General features: G+C 38.8%; 2 protein-coding genes and 2 pseudogenes across 3 annotated transcripts in view; 2 read left to right on the plus strand and 2 right to left on the minus strand.

The window, feature by feature from the left end:
- The window catches only part of LOC148742784 (uncharacterized), a 2,762-nt gene extending 818 nt beyond the window's left edge, over positions 1-1,944 (minus strand). The window contains exons 1-3 of the mRNA XM_088759898.1: positions 1,395-1,944; positions 562-721; positions 1-428 (exon numbers count right to left, since the gene is read on the minus strand). The exon at positions 1-428 is cut by the window's left edge and continues 818 nt beyond it. Of these exons, the coding sequence (XP_088616024.1) occupies positions 1-428; positions 562-721; positions 1,395-1,715 (909 nt within the window). The 5' untranslated portion in view covers positions 1,716-1,944. The remainder of the gene's footprint in view (positions 429-561; positions 722-1,394) is intronic.
- Positions 1,945-9,270: 7,326 nt separating this feature from the next.
- Positions 9,271-16,367, plus strand: LOC148742785 (techylectin-5B-like; annotated as a pseudogene). Its single transcript, XR_016001147.1, has 4 exons — positions 9,271-9,647; positions 12,417-12,507; positions 13,052-13,477; positions 13,914-16,367. The product of XR_016001147.1 is annotated as a techylectin-5B-like (transcript).
- A 342-nt stretch (positions 16,368-16,709) lies between these two features.
- Positions 16,710-23,861, minus strand: LOC148742786 (ryncolin-1-like; annotated as a pseudogene).
- Positions 18,204-19,620, plus strand: LOC148742787 (uncharacterized). The gene has a single exon (XM_088759906.1). The coding sequence runs from the start codon at positions 18,295-18,297 to the stop codon at positions 19,606-19,608; it is 1,314 nt and encodes a 437-aa protein (XP_088616032.1). The 5' UTR covers positions 18,204-18,294; the 3' UTR covers positions 19,609-19,620.
- Positions 23,862-27,500: the final 3,639 nt, after the last annotated feature.

The following is a 27,500-nucleotide window of genomic DNA, read 5'->3' on the forward strand; positions in this document are numbered from 1 at the left end:
GACAAAACCAGAAGAGGGATTCCTCTCATTGTGATCTGCTGGGCTGTACTTGTAAAAACCGTGGATGTTCCTCACCTCATTGTAAGTTGTACCCATCAAGAACTTCTCGAAGACTGTTTTGTCCTTATTTGGAGCGCCTGCCTTTCTGTTGTAAATAACCCGGATGGTATTGACGTCGCTGAAACGGAACATAACTTCTTCCCAGTCTCCCATGTCAGGGTGGATGTGACTCGATGCATCTGCGTCCGTGGATCTTGCTGCTGATGCTAGGAAGGCTGTCTTAATATAGAGGAAGCTTGGAGATACTTTCGTGGAAATTAGTGTCCAGCCTCCACCACTGGTCTCCATGTCGCAAAAAGCCTGGTAAGAGTCATTTGTTAAACCACCGTTTGGATCGATCCAGTAAAGCCCGCTACCACGACTTTGACCTGAAATTATCAAAAGTGATCCTGAATAACTTTATGAATTAGACCAAATTAAAACTATGTGGGCAAGTTATCATTTTATTTATTTATTTATCCATTTTCATAAAATGATTGATTCGCTCAATCTCAAGTTCACCTGACTTTAAAATATCGAGACAGTGACGTCCTGGGTCAGTAGCGTCCAAACCAATCCCTGGTTGCCAAACTTTACCATTACACCATTCCCAGGCCTCTCGGGCGGCATTATAGCGAACAGTGCCAGTGATACTCGTTAAACACTTAACAGCGTTTTCACTCTAAAAGAAAATTGTGTGATAAAAACAGGTTTATAAGGTTAAATTGATGAAGACAACATTTAGTTAAGTGAAAGGGATGCTTTGCTTCAACGCCACCCAAGTGACTTAATTGAAATCATGGGATAGAAAATATGACCGCCATATATCTTTCATTCAAGTACATTATCGGTGCTATAGGCTTAAATTCTCATTCAAAACCAAAGCTGTCTTTCTCTCATTCTCTCCCTCACGAAATTGTAAGAGGGCAAAACCTCAATAAAACGATTGATATACAGATAGAATAACGCGGCGATGTTTATAGCAGAGTTTTTCGAAAGTAGAGTAAGGTTTCTGAGTTTTCTGTATTGTTTGAACCTGATTACTAGCTTCTCATTGCGGAAATTATTTCCGTAAAATAGTTTAATTTATATATCTTATTTCTATTATCAAGGTGTAACCAGTTTTTTTTTTTTTTTTTTAGGGCCCTTCTAGATTTCTTTTCTTAACGCAAAGATCGGCAAATTTCTCTTTAGATTGTCGAAGGATCCTTGGATTCTTAAAAAACTCTAATGACATACTTTACGTAGAGGAAGGTTGATGCATTAGAGTTAGGAATCATTCTAAAGAGATCTAGTGACGATTTCAGATAATAATATTCAAACATTGTTTATACACTAAGACAGATCTAGGTTACCTTTATTTCTCTGTATATGAAATTATTATCCTCAGTGAGGTTGGAAATTACTGCAAATCGATCAGAGTCACTTAGTTGGCACTTGAATTTCTCTGAGTCGTCCTTTATGGTTCCAAAGTTGTAAGACTGACAACGCTCCTCATCCACACACTCCAGCTGACAGGAACTTTCCGAATCCACTTCTATTTCTCTTATCAGGCTTCCGTTCAGTTTTTTTCCTTCTATCTTGTCGGCAAAGTTTACAGCTCTCAGATCTGGCTCTGAAATGCGGCCAATGCCGTACACAACGGCACAAAGAAGAAATATCATAAAGAGATGCATGAGTAGTCTTTGCCGTTAGACAAATAATGATGAACAAGAATGAATGTTTGTTTCATTTCTATGACGTAACTAAATATTAAGCAGGTGCAAGGAAATCGACAGATTAAGAGCAATAGAAGCTATTCGATATGCGTCAAAAGTGACTTTCAGTCCTTTTGCTATGCTGTTATCAATTTTCTTTCGGATTTTATTAGATTGCGGCGTTCCCCTTTTCTTTCGCTGAGACTCTATGAGGGTTGATTCATCTTTTTGTTCTTTAAAAGACCCTAAATAAAGCATGAAACGAATCATTTTAACCTGATATTCTCAGCCAGATAAATGAACCTTTAATTTTCTTTTACAGATAGTTACATTGTTGTCCCTATAACTGATTAAAATTCAGAAACAATGACCCTTTCCACATCAATTTCTAGTAGAATCTTTTAGATCCTGCTCGGAATTACGACCGATGCCCTGTCAATCTGTTTAGATACGAATGAGAATCTAACGATTACTGTTTAATCTCAGAGGAAAGTTGGAGTTAAATGGTTTTTCCGTCACAAAAGCATTGAAGAGGGCGGGATTGCAGTGGAAAGAAGTTTTTGGAATAGGAGCGTGCATTGCGAGTTTCCTAATACTTTTACATCAGTTGCTAATTAAGGTCTGTTTTTCTTTGAAATAGCAATCATTATTTGCATCGTCACCATTATTTAGATATTTTCTTGGCTTTTGATTGAAAAATTTTTTTAACAATGCACAACAAAGTATTCCTCAATCCAGTCAGAGCAACGTTTCATTCGGAAAGTTGATGCGCTTTTTTCCGAAGCAAGAAAATAAAACGGCTTGGGTCATAAAACCAAGACAGCACTGTCAGATGTGTGGCAGCTAAACTGCGATACCTGCTCGGACGATAAATACGAAAACGCAGCTACTCGAAATTGGTAACATAATTATCAAAATTAGCATAATGCAATTGAATGAGACAAGAATACGATGGGCAAAGTATCAAAAAATTTAATTGAGTATGTGCACGATATCGTGTCGTGCAGTTCGCCAAGTGTTTCTGTTTTATAATTAAGAACAGGAATTCGAGCCAAAGAATTAGCATGGGCAATACCGGTTGTTGGTTTCCACGAGCAACGGCTTCTAGAGGATTAGAGGATTGTGTGAACATTTATCCGATGTACTTGTTTAGTTGCCGCAGATTTATTACAAATTTTATGCGAAGCCAAGCAGGGAAAGTTTACAGTTGCATCTGTTTCAATGCGTAGATGTGATTAAGATATTGAACATCACGCAGACATTTAAGCTTCTAACATATTTTGCGAAGTAAACTCCGTATTTTTTAATACCACCATCCGTCTAGGCATCAAAGGAATTTATGCCACTTTGTTATCTGAAAGTGAATGAAATATTACATTTTAGACACACACTTATTCTTTTATTGCTATTTCTACATCTTTGTTGCTTTCATATTACTGCAGTAACTCCTAAGGTAATGCAACCATACTTGAAAGCTATATTAGAAACAGAATCAGTTTACGCATCGCAAATTTCTTAATCTAAGCTTGTTTTCTTAGGTTAAGCGCATTGCATGTTTGTGGAATCTCATTATACACTCTAGTTCTCAGATGCCGAGGCTATTTTCCTCACCAAGAAGTTAAAAACCGTAAGATGCCGCTGTTATTAGAATTTATCAATTTTTTAAGACACTCCCGTGCATAAACTTTAACAGGAACTTCTCTGAACCATATTTTGACACATGTGAGAAATGAATAAGAACAAATCAAATTATCACAATATTATGAAATAGTCCTTAAGCCAGAAAAGAAGGGCAGTCAAAAAATTCTTGTGAACAGTTATAACTCCCCCACCTCTCGATTACATTTTCTCTAGTGATGTAATTTCCAACGTTCTCTTATTCTTTTCTCTATTTCTGCTTCAGTGTGAACTCCAGAAAGAACATGTATCGGTAAACAATTCACTTTATAAAAAACATGAACATATTGATATTGTTATTATCCCTGCGAAGAAGGTCTAAATGACTCTTAAAAAATAGTATGGGAAACATCGTTAGTCAGTTTTAAAATTTTTATCTTCCTTTTTCAAGGATCAGGCAAATTTTTGATGACAGGCCGAGGTAACTATAATAATTTTTTCTATCAACCCTTCAAATAGAAAAAAATGGAGAGGTCGTAATAGCCACGTTTGAATTTCTCGAATGCAGAAATTAACAGTCTTTCCTATGGAATTGAAATATCCATCCTTCACTCTATTCATTTTGTGTCACTGACGGTGCTCTTCCAAATATGCATATTTGGAAGAGCACCATATTCTATGTCAATACCAATCAGGGTTTCGTGCTAATCATTCAACTGTCACAGCTTTAAACAACAACAAACATATGAAACATATGTGTGAACTGCGGTTATGAGACGTATATGAGAACGATCCTTCGCAGCAAAGCACTATTTGAGCAATAGTGGAAATCAGACCTGAAAACCTGATTTATTATCTACGGGTTTATCATCTACGGGTTTATATCGAATTAATTTGATGGCCTGCTCCCAGTTGGCTTGTTAGCTCAATTGGTAGAGCGCTGCACTAGTATCGCAGAGGTCAGTGGTTCGAATCTCGTACAGGCCTGAAATTTTTTCCAGGTCTGATTTCCACTATTGCTCAAACAGTGCTTTACTGCGAAGGATCGTTCTCATATATGTCACAGCTTTGTTGGAAGCGACAGATTCTTGGGCATCTAATATTGATAACAGGAAAATCAATGGAGTAATTTTTCTAGATTTGAAAAAAGCTTTTCACACTGTTGATCATCAGATCCTTCTATCGAAACTAAACTATTATGTTATAGATGGCAAATCTTTCAGATGGTTTCAGTCATATTTGGAAAACCGAACACAAAAATGCTCTGTGAACGGGTCGCTATCCAATAGCTACTCATTGACTGGCGGCGTCCCTCAAGGGACCATCCTCGGTCCATTATTGTTCTTATTATATATCAACGATCTTCCAAATTGCTTATCAAATTGTAAACCGAGAATGTATGCCGATGACACGCACCTCACATAGGCGGGAAGCAATCTTGAGAACGGTCAGTTTTGTCTAAATGAAGACCTAGAAAACGTCTTCAACTGGCTACAAGCGAAGAAACTCACGTTGAACATGACTAAAACCGAATTCATGCGAATAGGGTCGAGGCAGGGACTGAATACTCTCACAGCTTCACCAACAATTACAATGAAAAATATTCAAGCGAGTCAGGTTACAACTACAAAATCGGTTGGTGTAATAATAGACGATAAACTCGATTGGCATAGTCACATTTAAAAACTAACGAAAAAAATCGCCGCTGGTATCGGGGCCCTAAAGCGAATTAGGCACCTGATCCCAGCATCAACCTTACATCTCATTTACCAAGCTTTGGTAAAACCTCACTTTGATTACTGTGACATTGTTTGGGGTAGCTGTGGGAAAACGCTACGAGACAAACTGCAGAAATTGCAGAATAGAGCAGCCCGTGAGTTGACATTCTCTAACTAAGATGCTGATGCAACTGAGCTACTCGAGTTTTTAGGGTGGAAAAATCTTGCACGCCAGCAGGAAATCCATAAAGCCACCATGATGTTTAGATGTCTGCACAGGCTAGCTCCAGGGTATCTATATTCAAAGTTTACGTGGCGTGACTTTGCTTATGACCTCAGGGACTCTGAAAATAAGCTCAATGTTCCACTACCGCGCACTAATTACTACAGAAAAAGCTTTAGCTAAAATGGCGCCACATTATGGAACAGTCTACCACGCGATATAAGGAACACAGAGTCTCTGGGGTTGTTTAAACGTAAAATCAATGACATTCTTTAAGTCTAACGCACGGCATTCACGGAAAACAGACCTAGTGTTATAGTATGTAGTTTGAATTTTAAATATCTTAGCGTATGTGATATGTATTTTTATGGGCTGATGGATTGATCGTGTTTAAATAAAGATTACATTACATTACATGACATACTTAGCTTTTCATTCATGGTCAATTTAGGGAAGTGTTGTCTATCCTTTCTGGTTTACCCATGCTGAAGTCCTGGCATTCAGTGTAATGCCTGAGCGCTTCTGGGATATGTAACACACATAGCTTATCATTCATGGTCATTATAGGGAAGTGTTGTCTATCCTTTCTGGTTCACAAAGGCTGAAGTCCTGGGATTTAGTGTAATGCCTGAGCGCTTCTGGGATATATAACATACGTAGTTTTTCATTAATGGTCGATTTAGGGAAGTGTTGTCTATCCTTTCTCGTTCACCCAGGCTGAAGTCCTGGCATTCAGAGTAATGCCTGAGCGCTTCTGGGATATATAACTTACTTAGCTTTTTATTCATGTTCAATACAGGGAAGCGTTGTCTATCCTTTCTGGTTCACAAAGGCTGAAGTCCTGGCATTCAGAGTAATGCCTGAGCGCTTCTGGGATATAAAACATACTTATTTTTTCATTCTCTGTCAATATTGGGAAGTGTTGTTTATCTTTTCTGGTTCACCCAGGCTGAAGTCCTGCTATTCACAGCAATGCATTAGTGCTTCTGAGATACATAACATACTTAGTTTTTCATTCATGGTTAATATAGGGAAGTATTGTCTATCCCTTCTGGTTCACCCAGGCTGAAGTTTTGGCATTCAGAGTAATGCCTGAGCTTTTCTGGGATATATAATGTGAATAATATAATGTCTCCTCTTTGAGCTCTTCACCTATTTACAGCAGAGCGACAGGAATAAATGGTCGTTTTAGGCAAAAATTTTAAAAACAGCTTCATTTACTGTTAAAAGTCGCCCTGCAAACCGCAACGGGAAGAGAACGTCAAAAAATCACTAAATAACACAAGGCAAAATAACTGCTGGTACATTTCTTTGCGAAGCTAGATCGTGAAATTTCTAATGCGACGTTTTTGTAGGACGTAAACACACGACGACGACTAATTCCCTGACAAACCTGGGCAATGTGAGATATTACTATAATTTCAGAGCTGAGCAAAGAGTTTCCAGCAATCTGATTGGTCGAGTGGTTCCTTATATGACGCTATATAAACCGCTCCACGCGGTTTATATAAAATGTTCAAATAAAACGTTAATAATTGTTACTAGAATGTTTTGATTTTAGAAATTTCTCTGTTGTTCAGCTCTGTAATTATACTAAAACAATTATTCGCCTCAGGTTCAGTGAATATTGTCGAATAATCCCCTCGACTTCGCAGTCGGGGATTATTTCACGATATTCACCTCGCCTTCGGCGAATAATTGTTAAATATAAAGCATGAAACAACAGGAAATAAAGCGCACAGCCTCAATTAATCGATATACCGTTTTTCTTTGAATAGGCGCCCCTCCCCCCCCCCCCCCCCCTCGGCTATCTAAACTTGTAGATCTGAATAAGCGCGACATAGAACCCTTTATTTTTCAGCTTTCATAACATTTTAAACTTTGACTACCTTAGATGAATATGTTCGGAGAGATTCTTGCTTGTAGAGTTATATTACGCCGGTGTATTACCTTGCCTTTTTGTATGGCTGGCTTCGCAAGCGGTGCAAGATACAGCGAATTCTGTGAGCTGATTGGCTATTAACCCCTTGCTTTTTTTTCGTTTTCTGCGGTGGCTAAAATCGCAGCCATGTTTTCCTTGTGTAACCTGCACGCAAGCTCTCTCTTGGCTCTCAACGCTTGGCTCAGGTTTGAGTCATCCTGTTTGGTCAATAACGCATTGCTGGATCTACTACCGCGCTCCATCTTAATTTCTAAACCACCCTGGCGCACAACGTTTGACTTATTTACAGTTGGTTTTTTGGAAAAAGCTAACGTCCCACCCCTCTCAAGAAAGCTTTGAGAAAATAAAAATTCAAGGACTTTCCAAGGATTTGTTGAATTCATTGGTGGACTTCCCCCGCAATTCACGGACTTGCAAGACAGTACGAACCCTATTAAAGTTCAAGGGAGTTTATAAACTCTGTTCGTAACGTGTCATTAAACGAAAGTTGGTCTTTGTCTGTTTAAACTAATTTCTACTTTCTCCTCTTTCGCATTTTTCAGCTACACATTGCACGCCTAATAATATTTCACTTCGACAGCTTTGTCAGCTTGTTCAACATCTCTTATCTTGATTTGAAAACAATTATTACTACCCCCGGTCTCTTTTTATTCACGATTTTAATCATCGTTGCTGAGGGGGTAGCGCAAAAAGATTTTCAACACAAGTGCCTTAATCACATCGTACCTATAATGTCTGTAATCTCTCGCAACTATCTATAGGATTCCGGCACCACTATAGATCATCTGAAGGCCAGTGACAAAGAATATTATAAGTACTGTATGAATATAGTTAAAAAAAAACTGCAACAGTGTGTACACTATAAATACGACATAAAATATCAGTGAGAAAGAGCCGCCATGTATTGTGGACTCTGCGTCAAACAGAAAAAGAAATTATAGGTTGTAATACTCCGAGCTCATTCCCAATAACTGGTATTCGGATGCTCAAAAACTATAGCACCGAGCGTCAGCCGTCAAAGATCGTCGGTTCAGGAATTTATTTTGTCTCTGCTGCGAAAACAAAGATCGGGTAAAATTTATTACAAAACAAAACACTCAAGCCGCCAGTTAAATGTCGTAGTAAATAAGCGTCGCAGCCTTTTAGTATTAATGAAGTCAACTAAATACGCTAGCATTGACTAAGAAATGTTTCTTCGACGTGGCTGTATCATTAGCCGCAACACGCTCCGGGCGAGCGCTTTGTCTCATCACTATTTTTAAGCGCCGACCATGTACACTTTTTACGGATGCGGCTTCTTTAATCACCTTTTTATACCATGGGATGATGACATGTTTGCGTAGAAGTTGACGCCTCTATCAGATTAGAAGCGAGATACGATCCAAGATTTTACCCAACCAAGCCACTAGGTATCTAGCAGAGAATGCGGAGTAAAAGTACGGATTCTCTGCTGGATACCTTGATTTTTTTTGGTTGCTAACGGCTTGAGGCTCGTTATGGTAATCGGCGTTAGATTCTCAATCCTATCTAAACAGATTGACAGTGCATCAGTCGTGAAGCCGAACAGGATCTGAAAGATTTCATAAAATTTTGATGAAGAAAAAGTCAATGTTTCTGAATTTTAATCAGTTATAGGAACAACAACAAGGCAAACATAAAAGGAAACTAAAAAGCAATTTAAAAAAGTTCCGTTAATCTGGCCGAGAATATCAGGCAAAATAATATATTAAATATGAAAGAATAGGAAAAACACCGCGACCTAGTAGAATTTGAGAGTAAAGCAACAGGACTAAACTGAAAGTCACCTTAGAAGCATATCGAATAGAGGTTTGGCACAGCAGCCATGTTGGATGGCAGGAACAATGAAAATATTTTGCATAAGAAAGAATTTTTTTTCCCATGGGTAAAATAATCTGTAGTTTCTGCCATCCAACATGGCTGCTGTGCAAAACCTCTACAGCCTATAATTGTTTTCCATCTGCTGATTTCCTTGCACCTGCTGAATTAAATACCTGCTCACGTGATGAAATGGAAATTAAACAAACTTTTAAGGTTCGTCATCATAAGTTTTCTGAGGCTGAAGACTAAACATGCATCTTTGTTTAATTGCCCTTTTTTGTGCAGTTGTGTACGGCATAGGTCGCATTTCAGAGCCAGATCTGAGAGCTGTTAATTTTGCCGACAAGATAGAAGCACAAAAGCTGAACGGAAGCCTGATAAGAGAGAAAGAAGTCGATTCGGAAAGCTCTTGTCAACTTGAGTGTGTGGATGAAAAGCGATGTCAGTCTTACAACTTTGGAACCATAAAAGGCGATTCAGGGAAATTCAGGTGTCAACTAAGTGACTCCGATCGATTTGCTGCAATTGCTAACTTTACTGAGGATAAAGATTTCATATACAGAGGAATAGAGGTAACCTAGATCTGCCTTAGTGTATAAACAATGTTTCACTCAATGTTTGAATATTATTATCTGAAATCGTCGCTGTATCTCTTAACAATGTTTCCTAACTCTGCTATATCAACCTTCGTCTACTTAGCGTATGTCGCTAAAGTTTTCAAGAATCTAATTAACTAAGAGGATCCTACGACAATTTGAAGAGAAATTTGCTGATGTGTTGCGTTAGGGAAAGAAACCTAGAAGAGCCTTAATAAAAAATAAAAAAAGTGATAGACCTCGATGAAAAAATTCTAAAACTATTTTCGTTTTTGCAATGGAAAGCTAGTTATCAGTTTCATACAATGCAAACAGAAACCTTTCTCCATTTTCGACAAAAAATGGTCAAAATTTTAATTTGTGACCACGCTTAATCCAAATTTACGTGATATAAGTCGCATCATTAGAAAACATCTGGGTATTTTGGAATCTAATCCCAGCTTAAAAGAGCTTTTTGTTTCGAATTCCATCATAGTATCCTTTCGCAGTTTTAAAAACCTTAAAGAATTGTTGGCGCCATCCCGTTATGGCCCTTACACCGAATGTGAGGGGACTGCTGAGGTTAAGGGATGTTTTAAATGTAATAGAACAAGATGCGATCTTTGTCCCAACTTCTTGGTTGAATCTAATTCCTTTTTAAGTTTTCTAAGAACATCATTTATTTGGCCTCGTGCAACAAATGTCGCCTACAATACATTGGTTCCACAATGTATTGTAGGCGACAGAGTTAGATTAGAGCTAGAGTTAGATTTCGCAACCATAAGTCTGCTATTTCTCATTCAATGCATTGATCAAGTGCAGGCGACAGTAAAGAATTCAGGTAAAATCGAGAAACTTCTAATTACCAAAGAATCATATTGGAGCGCACAGTTGTTCTCTCTGGCACCCGTCAGCTTGAATAAGCGCCAGGAGTTTCACTCCAAAAAAAAGAATAAACTATAATTACTGCGGACTGAATTTTTTCAAATTGGGCGGGCATCAAAGGTCCCAGTCTCAGCGTTGATTGGGAATTTTAGCACAATTCTCGCCTTTCAAGTCAACGCTGGTTCCTTAACATTTTCAGTAGATTCGACAATTTTTTATTGTGATAATTTTTCGCGTAGTAAATACTGTTTTTAAACAACAAACATATGAAATACATATATATGAACTGCGGTTATGAAACGTATATGTGCACGATCCTTCCCAGTAAAGCACTATTTAAGCAATAGTGAAAATCAGACCTGAAAAAAATTCAGGCCTGTACGGGATTCGAACCACTGACCTCTGCGATACTAGTGCAGCGCTCTACCAATTGAGCTAACAAGCCAACTGGGAGCAGGCCATCAAATTAATTCGACATAAACCCGCCTGAATTTTTTTCAGGTCTGATTTTCACTATTGCTTAAATAGTGCTTTACTGCGAAGGATCGTGCACATATACGTTTCATAACCGCAGTTCATATATATGTATTTCATATGTTTGTTGTTTGATTTATCATCTACGGGTTTATGTCGAATTAATTTGATGGCCTGCTCCCAGTTGGCTTGTTAGCTCAATTGGTAGAGCGCTGCACTAGTATCGCAGAGGTCAGTGGTTCGAATCCCGTACAGGCCTGAATAATTTTTCAGGTCTGATTTTCACTATTGCTTAAATAGTGCTTTACTGCGAAGGATCGTGCACATATACGTAAATTACTGTTTTTGTTTATATGTGTCATCACGCCCTATATAAATCTATTTAAGGAATTTGTAAGTCTTTGTATTACAACTGATGAAGGTCTCGGACCGAAACGTATTTTATTAAACTTTCTTAGACTTTTTATTTGAGTATATGTCTTTCTTAGCTCGAAGTTGTCCGTCCTCGTGTACTACAATATTTTTCCTATATTTGACAATTATTCGCCGAAGGCGAGGTGAATATCGTCGAATAATCCCCGAGACGAAGTCGAGGGGATTATTCGACAATAGGTGGTTTGCAACCAATCTCGAGAGACACAGGTAACAATGGTGAAAGGAACAAGTGCTGGTGGACGAACAAAGGAAGCTAATGAGACATCCATTGTTTACGTCCACCAATATGGCGGCCATGACGTAACGTGCAAACCACCTCTATTCACCGAACCTGAGGCGAATAATTGTTTTAGTATAATTTCATAGCTGAACAACAGAGAAATTTCTAAAATCATAACATTTTAGTTTAACATTTTATATAAACCGCGCGGAGCGGTTTATATAACGTCATATAAGGAACCGCTCGACCAATCAGATTGCTGGAAACTCTTTGTTCAGCTCTGAAATTATACTAAATATATATATATATATATATATATATATATATATATATATATATCTATTTGTTTTTTTTTTATTCGCCGAAGGCGAGGTGAATATCGTCGAATAATCCCCGAGACGAAGTCGAAGGGATTATTCGACAATATTCACCGAACCTGAGGCGAATAATTGTTAAATATATATATATATATATATTTAGTATAATTTCAGAGCTGAACAACAGAGAAATTTCTAAAATCATAACATTTTAGTAACATTTATTAACATTTTAGTTTAACATTTTATATAAACCGCGCGGAGCGGTTTATATAGCGTCATATAAGGAACCGCTCAACCAATCAGATTGCTGGAAACTCTTTGTTCAGCTCTGAAACTATACTAAATATATATATATATATATATATATAAGAGGAAACATAAAATAATTATATGTGTATGTATAGTATATCAACTATCTTTCTTCAAATTTAGAGTACATGCGAGCAAGATGATCCGTGCACCGAAAATGAAACATGCGTGGTTGACCACAAATCAAAGGGTCACTTTTGTAAGTGTATTAGAGGTAGGTAGATTTCTGAGACGCTTCCAAATACCCGATTATAGATGTAATTAAGAAACTAGAACTAAACGAGGTACATCCTGTCGGATGATAATGTTCGAGGCTGAGATATTGTTTGAGAAATGAAGAATTGGCAGAGAATCCAAATTTTGAGGGAAATTTTGACGACACCTCTCGATCAGCCAAGGACGTTATTAGCCAGTATTCCAGCAAGCCAGAGAGAAGGTTTAAGATCACCTTGTTAATATTACAGTCACTGAGCTTTACAAAGCAAATTCGTTTTTATTTTACGTAGATTAAGAAGGAAGAAAAAAGTAAAAATTCTTAAACTATCCTTTTTTACTGGCTTTGTTTCTTTCCAATGATAAAACATGGAAAGACAAATATCGACGTAGATGGGGGCTATCGCGTGATAACGATCCGGTGATTTTCCGCTCCCGATATTTCGTAAAGAGGCCCATATAATCATGCTAAAACTAGTGGGTGGGTTAACAAACGATAACTTCATATTCTAAAAGGATTATACCTTTGGATTTTTATTCTTCAGACTGCCCCAAGAGCTGTCTTGACTATCATCAAATTGGTTCCACAACAAATGGTGTGTACTGGATTTACCCTGATAAAGAGGAACCATTTGAAGTACTCTGTGATATGACAACTAATGGTGGAGGCTGGACCACCTTTCAAAGACGCATGGATGGCTCTGTAGACTTCTTTGTTGACTGGGAATCATACAAAAATGGCTTTGGAAATCTGAAGGGCGAGTTTTGGCTTGGAATGATTATCTTCACCGTCTGACTACATCAGCCAACATGATGTTTCGAATTGATATGGAGGATTATGATGGAGACCGAAGATTTGCCGAGTACATGACTTTCTCTGTGGCCGACGAAAGCGATAATTATCGGGTGACGATCAATGGATACCGAGGAACCGCAGGCGACGCATTGCTATCGCTCAATAGGCCTATAAGGTGTGCTACAGGCATTTCAGTTCATGATGCTATGCAGAATGAATAACCAAAGTTAACTTTCGAAAAACTCCCTCACAATAACAACGAAGTGCATTTTATAATTGCCTAAGGTTGAAGATTATACTTGCTCTTAATTAATTCGATCAGCTCTTTGTATTGATGACGTAGCTCTGCTAAAGTACTGCATTCCGATGTACAGGCATCAATGCTGATCAGATAGTCCAACCTGAAACTGAATATGTTGCCGGCCATAATTGCTCCTTCCAACTTAATGCATTTTTAATTATGCATTGCTAATAAACCCATATATCTTTAACTTCCCTGATCAAGGCATATTTTTTTGCTGACAATGTAGCACTTCTTGCATAGTTCTGACCAAGCACTGCTACCAGTATCATCTTCTCTAGTTTCTTACGAAATTCTTTATTCATATTAGAAATATGAAGTTTACAACCAAGGACAGGGACAACGACGTCGATAACAGTAAGAATTGTGCCGTGTATAAAGGTGGCTGGTGGTACAACTACTGCCATAACGCTAATCCAAATGGTTTGTACCAAGGTGGAGGTCACGCACAAGGAATTACGTGGGAGTCATTTCGAGGACAAGATTATTCTTTAAAGCACACCGAGATGAAACTTCGACCAGCTTGATTTCATTTTAGAAGTTCTGTGTAGGAACTTTTAGCTAACTGATAACTATAATAATGATGAAAATAGTAATTATAACAATAATAATAATTAATAATAAGTCTTAAATCATCGTAATAAATAGATGCAAAGATAAATATACTGCATATAAACACAAAAGTTACAGTGATCAAAGAATTCATCTAAATAGCTGATTTATCCTCAAAAGTGAATCTTATAGAAACTATGCAATGGATAATCCTTATAGTGTATTGCGTTACATAACGTCATATAGCGTTACCACTGTAAGTAACTTCCAAGCATGCCGTAAATCTATTACCCTAAGTAAACTTAAAATAACTGACTACAAGTATTGTACGGTAACTATATCATTTTAATTATTTAATGAAATATAGTTCAATTAGAGGAATGAGAGTGATCGCTTGACCTATGAATACTCTACAAACTGGTGACGAGTATTCTCCGGAACTTGCAGAAGAAAACGAATCGAAGAAATAGAATTGGTAGAAACTCTTTTAAGAATGGAACAATCCATGCTTGAACCTCCATCACCATTCAATGTAGACACAGTCGATTTGTACTGATAGTGGAAGTATTGAAGCAACTTTTTTGCACTGCCTTAGTCCCACACGCGGTTCAAAGAATTTTTACCACTCTGCCTGGTGGTAACCAAACGCTAGACGAAACCAAGGAAGCATTATAAAATTACTCTGCCCCGAAAAGAAACGGGGTTTCCGAAGGATACATGTTCCGATCAAAAGGAAAAAGGCCAGCAGAGACGATCGATATCTGTCTCCGCCCTTAGAGAACTAACAAAGCGGCGCGTTGGAAGAAGAAATGATCCGAGCTCAGACCGTGGAGAAATGTGCATCGAACGACCTTCGACAAAAACTCTCACAGAAAGACGATCTAGACTTGAGGAATACCATCAAAATAGCGAGAAGTGACGAAACCTCAAAACAGGATGCTACCTTAATTGCGAAAGGAATCAAAGAAAACCCCATACTAGTGGATCAAATCCACACTAGAAAATCGGACGGAACCAGAGACGGCAAGAACTTTACCTGTTACCGATGCGGCGAAATGGATGGACACAGTCGTGATGAATGTGGTGCGATTTACTCAAGATATAACAGAAAAATGGGTCATCTTGCCAGAGTGTGTAAATCGACTAAGAAGCCCCAGTGCTGTTCAAACCGGAACAGTAACCAGAAGGCAAGCTAGAATCCAAAGAGAGCCGACAAAAATGTACGAAATTTGAAAGCAGAACGGATTAACGAAGAAACGACCTCAGACAATAAGATAGCTCAGCCCAAGTGAACTTAAATAGACAGAGGACAAAAAGGATAATGGATCCCGGATGTACGTAGATTATTTCCTCTCAAAAGGATGCATTAAAGTGTAGAGGTTATTTCATTGCTACTCTTAAAGTAGGTAGGAACATGATAACAGCTAAAGTGTATGTTATCGAGGGTCATTTAGAGTCACTCTTAAGTAGACTCGAGTTTTGAGTTGGAGATAATCAAACTAGTGAATGATATTGGGGACAAACCAAGCTACCCTAAGACCAGCGTAAATAGTGAACTAGAACTTTGCTCTTTAATGTACTTGAAATAAAATTAGGTTCATCCCCTTTGGGTGACACTTTAGAATAACGCATAGGTTTCGTCCTTAAAAATACCAAGCAACCTTTATGATGTTACTATTTATTCTTGGGTGTCTGCTACAGTATTAGATTCTAAACCCAATCAAAACAATTTCAGTCTGAAAACTAATGCGCTTTCTCAAAAGAAAGGTAACAAGACAGCTGGGGTCATAAAATTATCACCCGCCTGTCATTTGTGTCAGTCACATCCAGTCCAGCCCTCCTCAGTCCTGTCGTATTAAAGTCGATGACCCCAATGGCAGCTAATTATAACCTCTAGTAATTGATCGGACGATAAACAAGACACTTAAAGACAACGGCTTTAAATTGGTGACAAAACTAGCCAAATGAGAATAATTCTACTAAATAATTACACGGTGGGCAAAGTATCAGGGAATTAATAAAAGGAGTTGCCGCACATTTCGTTGCGTGATTCTCCAGTGGTCTGCGTTTAATAATCAATTTTGTCAAAACAGGAGAATTGACATGGGCGATACTATTTGATGAGTTCGTCGAACAAAGGCTTTTAGCTGATCCAAGTGATAAAAAAAAATTCTGTAATCGTTCATTCGATGCCCAGTTTTAATTCCCACAAATTGATTAAAACAATTGAATTTTATTAGAAGGGTTGGGATAAGATCGTACAGATGAATTGCTATATTATCCGAGTATTAATGTATAGATCTTTTTCAACGTGCACGTTTGATTAAACTGTTACATATCAGGAACATGCAATCGTCCTTTCCCTAATGTATCAGAGACAAGAAAACTTTTGTATCTTTCATGTAGCACACTCCATCTTCGTTATGGCTAACTCGCAAACACGCCATAATACAATCATCAGAACCTTAGTCAAGAATCTCTTCACGCATTACAATTATCTTCAACTCTTGAGAGTTGCAGTTCGCGAAACGTTTACAGACGCAGCTCCCAGAAATAAAATCATGCTAGACGAAGTATCATCTCAATGCGCTTTAACGAATAATCGTGCCCTCCAAATAAGTACAAAGTTACTCCCTGTGCGTGACGTCCACCTTGGTACAAACCATTTGGATTGGCGCCTCGACAGCTATTATACCACCAGCCACCTCTGTAGGCCAATGCACAGTTTACATTGCTCGTGACATCGTTTTCCCTGTCCTTAGCGATTTGTAGCTAATTTTGTAATATTTCAAGACTACTTCGCGATGTCAATTTCATAAAAGCCCCCAAGAGAAAACATTTTCATTTTTGGTAGATCTCGTAACGTACTCCTTTGTTAGTCAAACAATTTCTCACCGTAAAACTCTGTGCAAAGGTTTTTTTAAGAAAAAGTTCTCAGAGAATACACGTCAGTTGGTTATAAATATTCATGAGCTTTGTGGAAAGAGAGTAGTTTCGTTTTAATGAATGGAGACCTAGAGACCATCCATTGCAGACATTGCATAGTTGTCATGCCAGGTATAAAGACATTCCTGTGCGCCATAGAAACAGATCCTCCTGTTTTAACGAAATTTGTTTTAATAGATTCACCTTTAAGTATAATTTAACAGTCAAGATGAACTCTTTTAGAATGCAATACTTCGTCATTTGGTTCGTCATTTTCACAAAGAACTGATCGACCTAGCTAATTAACTGCAAGGATCTTCAACTTTGGCCAGCTATCAGTAAATTTCGTTGTTCTTCTGCAAGGGCTTTACGGAAATTAACATTATATGATTCATTCTGCTTTGCACCAAAATTAAAATGCCTGTAACATACCTGATAGGCCTGGAGAGAGATAGCAATGCGTCGCCTGAGGTGCCTTGGTACTCATCGATCGTCACTCGATAGTCATCGCTTTCGTCGGCCACAGAGAAAGTCGTGTACTCCGCAGATCCTCGGTCACCTTTGTAATCCTCCATATCAATGCGAACCATCATGTTGACAGATTCAGTCAGACGGCGAATGTAATCGTTTCTAAGCCAAAACCCACCCTTCAGATTTCCAAAGCCTTTTTTGTATGATTCCCAGTCAACATAAAAGTCTACAGAGCCATCAATGCGCCTTTGAAGGGTGGTCCATCCTCCGCTATCAGTTGTCATGTCACACAGCACTTTAAAGGGTTCTTTTTCATCAGGGTAAATTCAGTACACACCGTCAGTTGTAAAGCTATTTTGATAATAGTCAAGACAGTTCTTTAGGGAATCTCTCAGATAAAGAAAATAATGATAACAATAAAAAGGCAAGAAAATCAAGTTATCTTCTATAATAAATTAACCGTACTAGATGGTTTGACATACAATACTTGCGTATGTTTTGCGAGTTACGAGGAATTTTTCCCCAACTCGTAGCTTATAGTTTTTGAAATACCTCCCACTGTCTTCGCTGAGCACTAATTTGATCGCATAAGGCGTGCGCGAATGATGAAAACAGCTGACACCAAATCATAAGATAAAACAATCTCCAGGCCGCGGCTTGTTAGGACCAGTTCCTTGCCTGATTTGAGTAAAGTACACACTGACTCAACTCTGGTAGTCGCTGATCAGATTAATAACGAGAATATGTCTACTTCTGTACCCGAATACGGTTCGCTTTCCTCGTCCTTTGAAATGAGCGAAATGGCTGCTATCAAGAATGCATTAAATGGACGGTCCATCAACTCCCTGAAGGTGAAAGATCTAAGGGACGAACTTGAAAAAAGAAAGCTTTCTAAATCTGGCAGGAAAACTGAGCTGGTGAAAAGACTCAAGGAGTCGATTTTGTCAGAATCTGGTGAAATTCAAATTCCCCACCAGAATGTCAACCAACCGTCACCTCGGCCTTCGGCTGTTATAAACCTGGACGACACTAGCAGCAGCCCAGAACAACAGAGTCACACATGCAATGGCTACAAATCCCTTAAAGATCTATACGACCGCTTGGAAAATGAGGTAAACAAACTCAAAGACTCGTATAGATCTCGATTAACGGACAGTAGAGAAATACAGTCAACCTGTAAATCATGTCAAAATCAACAACGGATACAGGAAGAAAATCGCGCTCTGCGAGAGCAACTTCAGCTAATGAAGGGAAATCTAGATAAAACAAAAGAGGAGCGAGATTCCCTGCAGATGGTAGTATCATTGCTAAGCAAGGAGCTATATAACTTTCGCCTTGACAGCAAGGAAGCTTTTAAAGAGTCGCCTTCGGTTGATCCTAAGGTGTCGGATACAAAATGGTCGGATACAAAGGCGGACACAAAGCAAAACAATGGATCCTCTAAATCTCAATCTTCCAAAACAACGAAGAATCACCAAAGCAAATCGAGCAAGAAAAAGCCGCCAAACAAGAGTTCTCACAACAGCTCTAATACTCTTAACCACAACCAAGAAAGATCCTCGCCGACCACCGTCATTATTGGCGATTCAATTATCAGAAACATACAAGGGTGGCAATTAGGGAAAGAAGTCGGCCACCGGGTTGTTGGAAAGTCCTTCGCGGGAGCTAAAACAAGTGATATGTCACATTATGTGAAACCAACACTGGACAAGAAGCCGGACCAGATCATTTTACATGCTGGTACTAACGACCTTGGAAAACTATCCCCAAGCGAAATCGCCGATAACATCGTTGACCTAGCGAGGGAAATTGAAAGCTCCACGGACGCACAAGTAATAATATCAGAGCTGGTCACAAGATCGGACCTCTCAGGTAGCGGCGATGTTGATGCAGTCAACAAAAGGCTTCGAAAATTCTGCAATCAGCGACAGTGGCACTTCATACTCCACGATGACATTCACTCAAGGGACTTAAATAGAGGAGAACTTCATCTTGGGGAGACAGGTATTGCCAAAATGTATAACAACTTCGCGAATAAATTACATGAATGTAGTTGACCTACTGGCCGTCTGTTCAATTCAAAGCGTAATCGCGACCTTGGAAATCCAATCGTTTCTCACGAATTTCTCCCGCCTAAACGAGGCTTTAAATTGGCCTCGCTAAATATCAATAGTCTTTCTGCACACATTGATGAACTAAGAATTTTGTTTTCCGACAGACCTATCGATATCTTAGCCATAAATGAAACTAAATTGGATGACACAATAGGCGATAATGAAATTCATATTTCTGGCTATGAATCTATTCGTAGAGATCGCTCTACTAACGGTAGGTCTGGAGGGGGTGTTTGTTTTTTTATTCGTTCCGAAATCAATTATTCTGTTCGCTCTGATCTAATATGTGAACAAATAGAAAGTCTGACTGTCGAAATCAAGAAGCCTAGATCAAGGCCTTTTGCCGTTATGACCTGGTATAGACCCCCTGATTCTTCAATTGACCTTTTTAGACCATTTGAAGAACTTATTGGAAAACTAGACTCAGAAAATATCGAATATTACGTCTTAGGAGATCTGAATTGTAATATGGCCGCACCTAAGTTTGACAAAAGTACAAATATCTTATCTAATATTGCTGATGTTTACGGCCTTGACCAGTTAATAACTGAACATACTAGAATTACCGACAAATCACGTACTTTAATTTATCTAATTTTTACAAATACTCCAGATAGGGTCGTCTGCTCAGGGGTCTCACATATAGGCATCAGCGATCACAGTTTAGTTTACGTTTTTCGTAAAGTTTCTATTGAATCGACAACGAATAAGCATGCTACCCTGAGATATAGGAAATTTAAGAATTTTAACTCTGATCACTTTCGTAACGATATAGGTCAACAGGATTGGAGTAGCATCGAAAGCTATTCTGATCCTAATTTAATGTGGGCTGCATGGAAAGAACTATTCCTGGAATGTGTAAACAAACATGCCCCACTTCATGTAAAACGGACGCGCGCCTCAAAGTCACCTTGGATTACACCTTACTTAAAGAAACGAATGCATGACAGAGATGTTCTTAAATTGAAAGCATCGCGTTCTAAGGATGCTAATGACTGGCTACAATTTAAAAAATGTCGCAACCTAGTTAATAACGAAATCAAAAAAGCAAAAGAGCTCTTTTATAAAAGAGCATTAGATGAAAACGAAGGCAATTCGCGCCAGACATGGAGGATTGTAAATGAGCTCATGTCGAGGAAAACTAATAATTGTTCCATAAAAGAAATCAAAAGCAACGGTAACTCTATTTACGGCCCTCCTGAGCTGGCCGATGCCTTCAACAATCACTTTTCTTCTATTGGACCCAAGCTTGCTAGCCAGATTTATTCTAATAATGGTCCATCACACCTACATTACCTTGAGGGAACTGACAAACGTTTTGAGTTAAAATGTATTAATCCTTCTAAAGTGTTCTCACTTTTGTCTAAGCTTTGTAAATCGAAAGCCACAGGCTTAGATATGATATCTTCGCGACTTCTTAGGGAGTGCGCCGATCTGATAGCTGATCCATTGTGTTCTATTTTTAATCAGTCCATCAGATCAGGTGTTTTCCCTCAGGAATGGAAATGCGCAAAGGTTATCCCACTTTTCAAAGAGGGAGATCACTCCGACTTAAGCAATTATCGCCCAATTTCTATCATCTCTATAGTAGCTAAGGTGTCTGAGCGTATCATTTACGACCAGGTTTACGGTTATCTCACTGAAAACAATTTGATTTCCAGCCAGCAATCTGGCTTTCGTTCGCTCCATTCAACTGTTACTGCCTTGTTGGAGGCCACAAACAATTGGGCCTTCAACATTGATAAAGGCAGTATAAATGCAGTTGTTTTTCTCGACCTAAAAAAGGCTTTTGATACCGTTGACCATACAATTCTTATGTCTAAACTATTCGAATATGTTATCCGCGGTATCGCTTATGAATGGTTTAGCTCATACCTAGATAATCGCCATCAACAATGTTTTGTAAATGGTTCGCTCTCAATTAGTCAAGTTCTCACTTATGGAACTCCGCAAGGAACAATTCTAGGACCTTTGCTTTTTGTTCTATACATAAATGATCTTCCTAATTGCCTGTCTAATTCAGTTGCACGTATGTATGCCGACGATACTCACCTGACCTTTGCCAGTAACAACAATCACGACCTATCCAATGTTAACACATGGCTCACTGCAAACAAATTGACTCTAAATTCATCTAAAACTGAATTCATGTTAATTGGATCGCGGCAAAGGATAGGTACCTACGATACTTCCCCTAAACTAATCATAGGTGGTGACATAATTAAACAAGTTAGCTCAGTCAAATCTCTGGGTGTACATATAGACGAAAACCTTTCATGGAATATGCACATTGAAAAAATAGCCAAGAAAATCGCATCGGGCATTGGAGCAATTAAACGTTGTAGGCCTTTTGTTAATCGAACCACGCTTGAGTCCGTTTTCAATGTCTTAGTTCAACCGTACTTTAATTACTGCAGCGAGGTCTGGGGGCATTGTAACAAGAGTCTTTCGAATAACCTCCAAAAGTTGCAAAACCGGGCTGCCCGTATTCTGACCTTCTCCAGTTATGACACAAGCGCTGATGCTCTTTTTGTGCAACTTAACTGGAGACGGTTAGATACTCAGCGACAAATACAAGTGGCCACCATGGTCTATAAATCTATACATGGTCTTGCGCCCGACTATCTTGGTTCTCTTTTCACTAAATATGATCCTCCATATAATCTAAGGAACTCTGAAAACAAACTAGCTGTTCCATTGCCCCGCACCAATTTCCTGAAAAATAGCTTTAGCTATAACGGTGCGGTTATCTGGAATAGCTTGTCCCCTGAATTGCGGCAAGCAAAATCACTTCAATCCTTCCGAAATGGTTATCGCAATTTCTTCCTCTAAATCGACAAGACACACACGGCATCTATGTAAAGCAGAATTTCTTTATTTTTTTCTATTTCACTTTTAAATTTTAGATCATGTTTATATAGATTAAAATAGATTGTAACTGTAATAATAGATTGTAATAATATTATCATTTTATCTGATAGATTTACCGTGTCTAAATAAAAAAAAAAAAAAGTTCAAGTTCAAGTTCAAGTTCAACTGAGGTTTGGAAAGCAGCGTTACCATAGCTGGACTGCATATCGTATTCTCACATTATTCTGTCATAATCGACGACCTAAGGTCTTTAAACTCGTAGAGCTTTGCTTGCTATAACAAAACATCTCTTGATTAATCAGTTGAGGGAGATTTCTTCTCTTTAACTAAAAGAACAAAAGTTGCTGTCAAACCACAAAAATGTAACGGATCTCCTCTTACCTCTGAGACACTTACATAGGTAAATGTTTGATTTGCAGCTTGCGACACATATTGCGTTTTCTTTGCAAGGGGAATCTTCGAAGCTGCTCTAAAATTAGGTAAAGAAACATTCATATTCTCAAGCAGTGATAGCGGACTTTTTTGTTTCGTCTTAAAAGTTGAATGCCCGTCGTCAATTTTAGATGAAAACGCATAGACAGTTTTTGTATTCTGAAAAATGTAGGAATGATATTTGTGACACTGAACAAACTGAATTGCGCTCGAACTTCGTCATAAGTAAATATCTCTGGTCAAGGGAAGCTTTGGTCCTATGAGGTTTTTTTCTATTAGATAATTTTTTTGGTGCTCATAATCGCAGCAAACTTCAAGTAATAAAAACCCAAACTGGTTCACTTCAGTTGGCGAACTTTTAGTGTAAAACCTCTTTAAATCAGTGGGTGCACGGATAGGAAAGTGCCAAAATGTTTGTAAGTGTCCGAAAAAGAACGCAGGCTTGCTATATTCCGCACCTGGTAAAGTTAGAAAATATTTTAGAGTGATCCAGAAACGAAATGATTTTCGATAATATGACTCGCACATTGAGCCACAATTCACTATTAATGCACTAAGATAAATCTAGCTTACCTTTATGCCTTTGTAGATGAAGTCTTTATCCCCAGTTAAGTTAGCAAATCCAGCAAATCGATTGGAGTCGCTTAGCTGACACTTGAGTTTCTCTGAGTCGCACTTAACAGTTCCAAAGTTGTAAGACTGACATCGCTCTTATCCACGCAATCGAGGTGACAGGAAGTTTCGGAATCCACTTCGACTTCTTTTATCAGACTTCCGTTCAGCTTTTGTCCTTCTATCTTGTCGGCAAAGGTAATAGCTCGCAGATCTGGCTCTGAAATGCGAGCTATGCCGTACACAACGGTACAAAGAAAAAATATTATACAGAAACGCATGGGTATTCTTTACCGTCAGGGAGTTTATGATAAAGAAGAAGAAATGTTTGTTTCATTTCTATTGCATCATTAGGTAACTAAGCAGGTGCAAGGAAATCGGCAGATTGAAAACAGTATAAGCTATTCGAAGTGCTTCTAAAGTGACTTTCGACTTATTCCTGTTTTATAATTCCAAATTGTATTAGGTCGCGGTGTTTTCGCTTCTTTTTACCGAGACTCTTTGAGAGTTCATTCAACTTTTTGCTCGTTAAAAGAGTCTAACTTAAACATAAAATAAATTCTTTTACCCGATATTCGAAGCCAGATAAAAGAGCCTTTAATTTTCTTTTACAGATATTTATATTACTGTTCCTATAACTGATTAAGACTCAGAGACAATGACTCTTTCTTCGTCAAAATTTTAATGGCATCTTTCAGATCCTGCTCTGCAATACGACCACTGACAGGAAGTTTCGGAATCCACTTCGACTTCTCTTATCAGGCTTCCGTTCAGCTTTTGTCCTTCTATCTTGTCGGAAAAGTTAACAGATAGATAGATAGATAGATGGATAGATAGACAGATAGATAGATAGATAGATAGATACTTTATTATAAACACCTTGCAGCCATGGGCTGAATTACGGAATATTTACAAATGCAGATGGTAAAGAAAGAAATATAAAATATTACAACTTTGTCGTTAAGAAAGAAGGAAAACTATCTACATCTTATAAATATGGCTAAAAATAAAACTGTTCTTCAAGCGCTCGGTTTTGCATATGGGGAGAGTGAAATCGCTTTTACGCCTCAGTGCGTATCTACAACTCTTCCTTTGGGGGAGGAGGCTGAGGAGTCTATGGGTAGGGTTACGGACTATCTCGTCAAACAGATTGGTTGAAATCTTTTCTCTCCTCTCGTGAAGTTTCGGTAGGCCAGCTGTTTCTAGTCCTACACTATATGACAGGTCAGGATAGATGATTCTGAGTGCCCTTCTTTGGATCCGTTCCAAATCTTAGCTGATGTAGTTTGGTAGAGAACGGTGGAATACAGGACTTGCGTATTCCAAGACGGGCCTAATACATGTCACATAGAATTTCACAAGTTTGTTCGGTGCAACTCCGGATTTCTTGAGTTGTTTCAAAAAGTAGAGACGAGAGGAGCATTTTCTACTTAGTTTAGAGGTGTGCATATTCCACTTTAAATCGTGGAATCGTGGAATCGGTTTAACAGCTCTCAGATCTGGCTCTGAAATGTGGCCAATGCCGTACACAACGCTGTCTGTTTAGATAGGAATGAAAATCTAACCATTCCGGTTTAATGTCAGAGGAAAGTTGTAGTTAAATGTTTTTTACCACCAGAAAGGCAATGAAGAAGGTGGGAAAGCAGTGAAGCGGAGTTTTTGAATTAAGAGCGTACATTGAGAATTTCCTGCTACTTTTACTTCAGTTGCCAATTCAGGCCTGTTTAAACCGGCTCAAGAATTTTATCATCACGGAGGAACAAGTACTCCGTCATAGATTTCTGTCAACCTCCCATATTTCTCTCATACTCCACGCACCGTGCTTAATTGGATCATGCAAATGAAAATGAAAACATAATTGAATGTGTATCCATCATTATTCGCACATAACTTTTATTTGCACCTCTGTTTATTTTACTAACTATTACGAATCAACTTAACGGCTTGCTCCCAGTTGGCTTGTTAGCTCAATTGGTAGAGCGCTGCACTAGTATGGCAGAGGTCAGTGGTTCGAATCCCGTACAGGCCTGATTTTTTTCAGGTCTGATTTTCGCTATTGCATAAATAGCGCTCTCTACTGCGAGGATCGTGCATCATACGTATAAAGTATCTAGTTAGTTCAGTGTTCGTTTGTATTTAGCATTTGGTTATTGTATGAATTCCGAGGCTATTAAGGTGAAAGCTATCGCGACTTCTTTCCAGACTGACTGTCTTGTCCCACTTCCATCACTGGACGCGCTTAATGTGTCTGGTATCCTTTTTTTGGACCCACACGAAATTTCGGGCGCTCTTGTTCATTTGTGTGATTCTCGTAAAAGTGTTTGTGTTAGTGTTTTAACAAGAATGTCTTAAAATCTTCCAAAGTCTGTTTGCCAGCAAGCTCACAAATGCCTTCCGATAAAGAAAATATAAGCAAGTACATTAGGATTTAGTCAGAGGTCAATCACAAGCATGAAGCGGGTTGAATTCGAGTAGATTTGTCAAAGTTGGAGTCCGACGACCCAAGTTACTGAGAGAGAGGTGAATTTGATGTAAATAGACTTGTGGTTGAAAGAACCAAGAGATTAATTAACTGAATGGAAAGGAAAGGTCCAGAGTCCTCGGTTTTCTATCGTTACGTGAATGCAGTTCGCTGTTGCTGTTTTCGCTATCCAACAAAGGCTAGCAAGTTTATCAGTATTTTATTACTTATGCCTCGATAAGTAATAAAATACTTTTCCAAGAAAAGAGAATATAAAATGAGGTATAGGGTACACTCTTAGGCAGATGCACTTCAGAAGTTTCCTAAAAACAGTATTCGTTCAGCTAAGCACCGAAAATACGATGCCTAAGTCATACCTGATTTTCGCTATTTATGCAATAGCGAAAATCAGACCTGAAAAAAATCAGGCCTGTACGGGATTCGAACCGCTAACAAGCCAACTGAGAGCAGGCCGTTAAGTTGATTCGTAATAAACCCGTGAAAGTGATCTTACGTATCAAATACCGCAGTTCAAAATATATGAACTTCATATATTTCATTCTATCTGATTTATCACTTTCACGGGTTTATTACGAATCAACTTAACGGCCTGCTCTCAGTTGGCTTGTTAGCTCAATTGGTAGAGCGCTGCACTAGTATCGCAGAGGTCAGTGGTTCGAATCCCGTACAAGCCTGATCTTTTTCAGGTCTGATTTTCGCTATTGCTTAAATAGCGCTATCTACTGCGAGGATCGTGCATCATACGTATCTAATACCGCAGTTCAAAATATATGAACTTCATATAATTCATTGTATCTGAATCAGCAGGTTATTTTACGCGTTGGTAGCGCTGCACTTAGAAGTCGACTACCCAACGTGCTACACCCCGAGGGATATCAAGACTCTAAATTTTATGAGTGAGCGGTTGATGGTCAACGTAGTCAAAAGCATTGCGGTAGTCAAACAGGACCGCCCCGACTGCAGATCCCGTGCCATCAGTTGCGCGCGTCCAGTGATGGAGCATAGACGTCAGAGCTAGGGCCGTGGAGGATTTCGGTAAGGCTCCAAACTGGTCGGGATCGATAATTTTCAACACAGCCGGACCGATGAACGCAGATACCTTGAAGTCTTCGGCTAATTTGGAAATTATTGGTTTGAGGGAAATGGGTCGTAAGTGCTTGTTGATGACTTCGACAGGTTTCTGTTTAGGAATGGGTACCACATCCACCAGCTTCCGAGATGGGGGAAGTTGTTGCTCAGCAAAGCTACAATTAAGGTTGGAAGTCACTGGCTGAGCTATAAAGTCAGCATATTCCCTAAACACCCAACTAGGTATCCCATCGGGACCCGCAGCCTTGCGGGGGTTCAACTTTCTGATTGCGGTCAAAACATCGACCTCAGAAATGGTTACCACCGCCGGGTTCGCTTCGAAGGGTGGAGTAGCATCGAGTGGCGAGAA

Source organism: Stylophora pistillata, chromosome 1, assembly GCF_964205215.1.
Source record: "Stylophora pistillata chromosome 1, jaStyPist1.2, whole genome shotgun sequence".
NCBI lineage: Eukaryota > Metazoa > Cnidaria > Anthozoa > Scleractinia > Pocilloporidae > Stylophora > Stylophora pistillata.

What these genes read in the sequence shown, in the direction of transcription:
- LOC148742787 (XM_088759906.1), top strand. Translation starts at nt 18,295, where the DNA reads ATGTCTACTTCTGTACCCGAATACGGTTCGCTTTCCTCGTCCTTTGAA.